This window comes from Capsicum annuum, unplaced genomic scaffold, assembly GCF_002878395.1.
Source record: "Capsicum annuum cultivar UCD-10X-F1 unplaced genomic scaffold, UCD10Xv1.1 ctg2582, whole genome shotgun sequence".
Lineage (NCBI taxonomy): Eukaryota > Viridiplantae > Streptophyta > Magnoliopsida > Solanales > Solanaceae > Capsicum > Capsicum annuum.
Window position 1 is genome coordinate 1,401 of NW_025832039.1, and position 6,733 is coordinate 8,133.

At 35.5% G+C, this 6,733-nt stretch overlaps 1 protein-coding gene across 1 annotated transcript; it reads left to right on the plus strand.

Moving 5' to 3' along the window:
• Positions 1-795: 795 nt before the first annotated feature.
• LOC124890838 (putative late blight resistance protein homolog R1B-16) lies at positions 796-6,096 on the plus strand. The gene is made up of 2 exons (XM_047402662.1): positions 796-2,364; positions 3,296-6,096. The coding sequence occupies exon 2, from the start codon at positions 3,328-3,330 to the stop codon at positions 6,094-6,096; it is 2,769 nt and encodes a 922-aa protein (XP_047258618.1). The 5' UTR covers positions 796-2,364; positions 3,296-3,327.
• The last annotated feature ends 637 nt before the right edge of the window (positions 6,097-6,733 follow it).

Sequence of the window (6,733 nt, forward strand, 5' to 3'; positions counted from 1 at the left end):
CTAGATTGAGCACATTTTTCTAATGAAGTCAACTCTTTCTTTCCTTGTATTTTGGAGCATCAAAGTAACCGGTAAAGTTGTTGTCATTAATTAGGAGGCCACAAGTTTAAGTTGTGGAAACAACCTCTGGCAGAAATGCAAGGTAATACTGCGTACAACAGACCTTATGGTCTGACCCTTCTCCATTTTATGAAGTGAATTCTTTCTTTCCATGTATTGAATTAATCTGTTTTCCACTTTTTAGAGCTTTGGGGTAACTGGTGAAGCTGTTGCCACGTGATCAGGAGATCACTACTTCAAGTCGTAAGAACAATCTCTGCAAGAAAGCAAGGTAATACTGTGTACAATAGACCTTATGGTCCAACTCTTCTCCATTTTATGAAGTTAGCTCTTTCTTTCCATGTATTGAATTAATTTTTTTCCCACTTTTTAGAGCCTTAGTGTAACTAGTAACGTTGTTGTCACATGATCAGTAGGTTACGAGTTCAAGCCTTAAAAACAACCTCCGATAGGAATGCAAGGTAAGATTGGATACAGTAGACCTTTATGGTCCAGCCTTCTCCAAACCCCACTAGTGCATTGTACTGTCATTTCTTCTTGGAAACTACAATGCCAGTTAAGAGGTAACCAACTTGGTTCAGTATAATATATACTAATACCCATGTTGTAAATAAATATTATATACCCATTTTATGAAGTCTTTAAAAAAAAAGAAAAAAAATTATGAAGTCAACTCTTTTCTTCTTTATATAGAATTTACTTGGTAACTCTGATTGCCTATACATTATTGCTTGCAGCCCTTTATTTGTATGCCATTTTTCTGCCTCTTATCAGATCCTTTTTCTTGGTTACTGTACTATATAAATATATCTTTCTTGCTTCATTCATTTGTTGATTGTTATTCATATTTGTGTTTAATTTCTTCTATTATTTTGTCATTGTATTTGTTGCAGCACAAGCATTTAGTTTGCAGTACATTTAACCATTATCTGCCACTAAGAGGTTAGTTGACCTTCTTGTCATTTTATTACTGAAATGTTTGTATATATCATCCTTGTACAAGGGATTGGGATTCTTGTTAAACAGACTTTTCAATTCTACTTTTTAATAAGTCATTTTTTTTTTGTTTTTGAGAAATGACCCACTTTTGAGTATTTTAGTTTATTTGTGATTTAAAATTTAATTACAAGTATTAAAAGTGATAAATCATTCCACAAGTCACCAACTATCAAGAATTGAGAGAAAATATGGCTATTAAGCCTCTTCAAGTTTTCAATTATCAAAATGACCTACTTTTATTTTCTCATATGTTGGATTGATAATCGATTTGTCCATTGAATCGATAATTGATTTGTTGGATCAACAATCGATTTGTCGGATCAATAATTGATCCGTCTATATATTGGTCGGATAGATAATAGATTTGTCTAAAAAATAGGTCATTTCCCTGAAAAAGAAAACTTGTAGTCTATTTAATTAAAAGGAAAGACTTGAAAAGAACATTAAACAAAAGATCCCAAGAATTGATAGAATTTATTTTTAAAAAACCCTCCCACCAAAATCTTTTAAAAATTACAAATTAATCAAAAACCCGATTCACATGGACAGATCGATTATCTATCCAATCGATATAGATAAGATCGATCATCGATTCGACTGATATGTGGAAAGATCGACTATTGATTCGATCGATACATGGACAGATCAATTATTGATCCGATAGGTATAGACAGATTCATTATCGATCCTTATCGTTATATAGATAGATCGATTATTGATGCGATAGATATTATACATTAGTCTTTTATGTTGTTCAATAGTTGGCTGATTATAGTAATTAGCCCGAACATTTAGAAATGAAATACTAGCTTCAAAAAGAAGAAAGTTGAAGAAACAATGAGTTTTTAGTAATAAAGTTGAACATTTCGAAGGACACTCTCTTAAATGCAGTAAACCAAATTAGCTATAAAAAAATATGACAACTAATAAAGAAAGTAAAATATAGCATTCAGAAAAAGTACATGACAACAAAAATAGTATGGTGACAATTGAAACACAATATAAACATCGTTTAATAACTTTCTATCTTAAAAATATAATTGATGTGTTCTTCCCCTTATTCAACAATAATTGAAGTTATCATCCGAATTTGTCAGAAGCCAACACTTTGTTATCTATATAAAGATTAATACCATTTTAGTCACTCGGAGAGGTATGACATATTTCTATTGATTTTAATCTTGATTACTTGATACTATATATTTTTTTTTTCATATACTCATATTTATGTTTTTATGTTCTTTTCTCTTAGTATATATTATTGCAGTGATCAGTTTCTTCTTCCCAAATTTCTACCATTGAAAGGTTAGTTTCCCTTAATTATTCATATTTCTAATCTAATAACTATTAGTTGAGTGACCACATAAGTTTAGAAAAATCAATCTTCAACTCTAGTCTCAATCCATCATTTATAAAATACGAATAACTCGAAATAAATACCTTGTATAAATAGTTTCAAGTATGGAATTTGAGCCTTGAATCTTGAACTCTATGTGTTCTTGCTTCTAAGAATTTTTTGGAGGAAGAAAATGAGGGATTTTGAAGATTTCTGCTAGTTTAGGATGACTTTAGGGTTATAAAACGGGTTGGGAAAGTTACATTGGGTGAAAGGACAAGATTGCCCCTAATTTAAAAGAGAAAAACAGACTTTTACGGTAGAGAGGTATCATCTCCTGGCTCGAGCTCCACTCCATGCTGCCTAACTGGATGCTACCTCACTAAAATGTTCATAACTTTTTTGTTTGGGACTCGTATTGATAAACGGTCGGTGTCGTTGGAAAGAAGACTCAAAAACCTTTAATTTGGTAGGTAGTAGGCCACCAAAATCATTATATACTAGGATTAATGATCGTTGAAAGTTGACTCAAATAAGAAGGAACGTTCTCCACTCAATTTTGAGCTAGTAGATTTCTATGACCTCAATTCATCTACAAAGATGTTCGATACTAAAGAATTGATCCTCACACTTATAAAATAAATATAAATTATTGGGTTTGGGTCTAGAAGGATGGTTAAAATTCTTGCTAGAATGTGTGGGGTGTTACACAAAACAAGGGTACGGTACCAATTTAGGTTTCAAACCGAAGACTAATAAATTACAAGATCAAAACTATTTTAGAAATTTTGAATAGCGAAGACTAATAAATCACCTAATCTTATTTAGATTATGCTTACCTTTTTTGCCAATCTATGTATCACATTAACTATAATACCATTGACCTCTTGCATCTTGCAGCTTAGGTCATAACCACGAAGGCAATAGCAGATATGGCTCATGCAAGTGTGGCTTCTCTTACGAGAACAATAGAATCGCTCTTGACATCCAATTCACCGATGCAATCTCTATCCTGTGATCACAGAAAAGAATTTTGCGCTCTTCATGAAAAAGTTAGTTCCCTGGAAGTATTTGTCAAGAACTTTGAGAAAAACAATGTTTCTGGGCAACTGACAGATTTGGAAGTGCAGAATAAAGAAGTTGCAAATATTGTTGAACAAACAATTAAACTAAGAGTGACTGAAGTTGTATTGTCAAATGACGAAACTCTGAGAGAAAAGGCACAAGAGAGGCTTTCTGATAGCCTGCAACAAGTAGCAGAGGACATCGATCGTATCTGGAAAGAGTCAACAAAGATTCAAGATAAAGGGAACGTGAGGAATTTTCAGTGGTTCAAGATTTTTCAATGCTTCGAGATTTTTCAATGGTTCAACAAAACATCGAAGGTTGAGAAAATAATGGTTGGACGTGATGATCAAAGGAAACAGTTGTTAAAAGATCTGACTATAAGCTACTCTGGCGAACAGAAAGTCATCCCGATAGTCGGGATGGGAGGCATAGGTAAAACAACCTTAGCGAAAGAAGTTTACAATCATAAATCAATTCTACGCCGTTTTGATGTTCGTGCTTGGGCTACTGTATCTCAACAGCACAACAAAAGGGAAATTTTGCTGGGCCTTCTGCATTCCACAGTCAAAATGGATTACAGGGTTATGACGAAAGGTGAAGCAGAGATAGCAGACATGCTGAAGAAAAGTTTAAATGGAAAGAGGTATTTAATTGTCTTGGATGATATCTGGAGTTGTGAAGTGTGGGATGGCATGAGACGATGCTTTCCAACTGAAGATAATGCAGGGAGTCGAATACTGCTGACTACCCGTAACAACGAAGTAGCCTGTTATGCTGATTCAGAGAATCTTTCTTTGAAGATGGATTTAATGGGCCCGGATGAGAGTTGGAGTCTTTTCAAAAGTGCAGCATTTTCAAGTGAAGAATTACCATATGAGTTCGAGACTGTTGGAAAGCAAATCGCAGATGAATGTCACGGGTTACCACTAACTATTGCCGTGGTTGCTGGACTTCTCAAATCTAAAAGGGCAATAGAAGATTGGGAAAGTGTTGCTGAAGATGTCAAGTCATTTCTCACAAATGATCTTGGCAACCAATGTTCACATGCGCTTGGGTTGAGTTACAATTACTTGACCAGCGATCTAAAAACATGTCTTCTGCATTTCGGAATTTTTCCAGAAGATAGTGAGATTCCAGCGAAGAAATTGATGAGATCATGGATGGCTGAGGGGTTCCTGAAGTTGGAAAAGGATTTGGAAGGAGAGGCTGAGAAGTGTTTGCAAGAGCTTGTCGATAGATGTCTAGTCCTTGTCTGCAAGAAAAGTCCAGATGGAACAAAAATTAGATCATGTAAGGTTCATGATCTAATATATGACCTGTGCTTGAGAGAAATTCAGAGGGGGAGCATTTTTATCATGAACGACATTGTGCTTGATTACTCAGATTCAGAATCTCTAGATCTCAGTATGCAAAAAATGCAGCCCTTTAAACGCGTGACTGGTGATAAAATTGATTATTGTCCCCATGGTCTTTATAGGGCTCTTCTTACCCCTGTACACCATCAGTTGAGAGATCATGACAACAACGATCTTTTGAAACGAACCCATTCTATTTTCTCTTTTCATCTTAAGGATGCATATCTTTATATTCTCAAATCAGAGCTTATTCATTTCAAATTACTCAAAGTCTTGGAGTTGAGACACGTAGAGAATGATAATTTCCCTCTACAGATACTAAGCCTTATCTGGTTGAGGTACCTATCATTGCCCAGCCGTGATAATTTTCGCATACCTCCAGAAATTTGCAGGTTATGGAATCTGCAGACATTCATTGTTCAAGGGGTGCAGACATTCATTGTTCATGGTCATAGTCGAATAGTTAAAATAACTTTTCCTGAGGAAATTTGGGGACTAATGCAATTAAGGCATCTCAAACTGCCCAGATTTTATTTGCCAGATTGCCCTAGTGGATCTGTTGACAAAGGAAGGCACTTGGATTTTTCAAACTTACAAACTATTTCTTACTTGTCTGCATGTTGTTGCACGAAGGAGGTTATTATGTGGATTCAGAATGTCAAAAAATTAGGTATCATTATAAATAAGGATGACTATAAAAGTTTTCGGGACCCTGGGCTTCTCAACAATCTTGTCTGTCTGCAGCAACTTGAAATATTGAGTCTTATATGTCTTGATTATAGCCTTTTGCCAGTGGTCAATTCAAGTGCAAAAGCTTTTCCAGCAACGCTCAAGAAGCTGAAGTTGAAAGGAACTTCTCTAAGTTGGTCGTACTTGGACATCATAGCTGAATTGCCTAACCTTGAGGTGCTGAAGCTAATGGATGTTGCTTGTCATGACGATGAATGGTATCCAATTGTTAGGGGATTTACTCGATTGAAGCTTTTGGTAATTGAAAATAATCTTCTCAAGTACTGGAAAGCCACAGATGACAATTTTCCTATCCTTGAGCGCCTTGTGCTTAAAGAATGCAGATATTTGAAAGAGATACCCAATGAGTTTGCAGAAATCCACTCACTACAACTGATTGAGTTAAAGTGGTGTCTTTCCGAACTTGGGGAATCTGCAACAAGAATTCAAAAGGAACAAGAAGACCTCGGAAACAACCCCGTGGATGTTCGTATCTTCGATCCATGTAAGCACTTATCAAGGTCACATTCTGTTTCTCATTTCCACTAGTTAAGTCGTACACAAAAGTTATTTAGCTTTGCCCCATATTTTTTCAGAGAAATAAGAGAAATTACCAAGAATATCCCTTTTGTAACGCCCCAAAATCCCACCCGAGACGTCACACGGTGCTTAAGGCTACAAGTAGCCCCAAGCTAACCCTTTTGAGCCTACTACGGCATTCAATACTCATAAGAATTTAAAATCAGATAATTAGGAATAAATCTCATCAATCCACACTGTAAATAAAATGTCCAAATCACAAGATACTGAATAGTCCAACGACACAACTGACAGTCTAGTCTGACGGAGCCTCTACAACTCAAAGAATAGGGAGCCATTGGGATAAATCCCCAACTGACTCATACTCGAATGAAAGGAGATAAATACAACAGCTAATAATACCAAACATCTGGAAATTTGGTCCTCGAACCATGAGGACTCACCGCTTCAGGAATGTAGATAAAAGCGCTCGGAAATCATTGACACTGCTGAGACTGAGCACCTAAACCTACATCACAAGAAAATGTAGCCCACATACAGATAAGTGGGTCAGTACTTTGGGAATGTACTGAGTATATGGGGGTGTATGCAATTAAGTAAACAATATCATTAATCTTTATAAAAGCATGCATGCTGGTTATAATGA

Excerpts from the sequence above, each read along its gene's own strand:
- LOC124890838 (XM_047402662.1), top strand. The coding sequence starts at position 3,328 with ATGGCTCATGCAAGTGTGGCTTCTCTTACGAGAACAATAGAATCGCTC.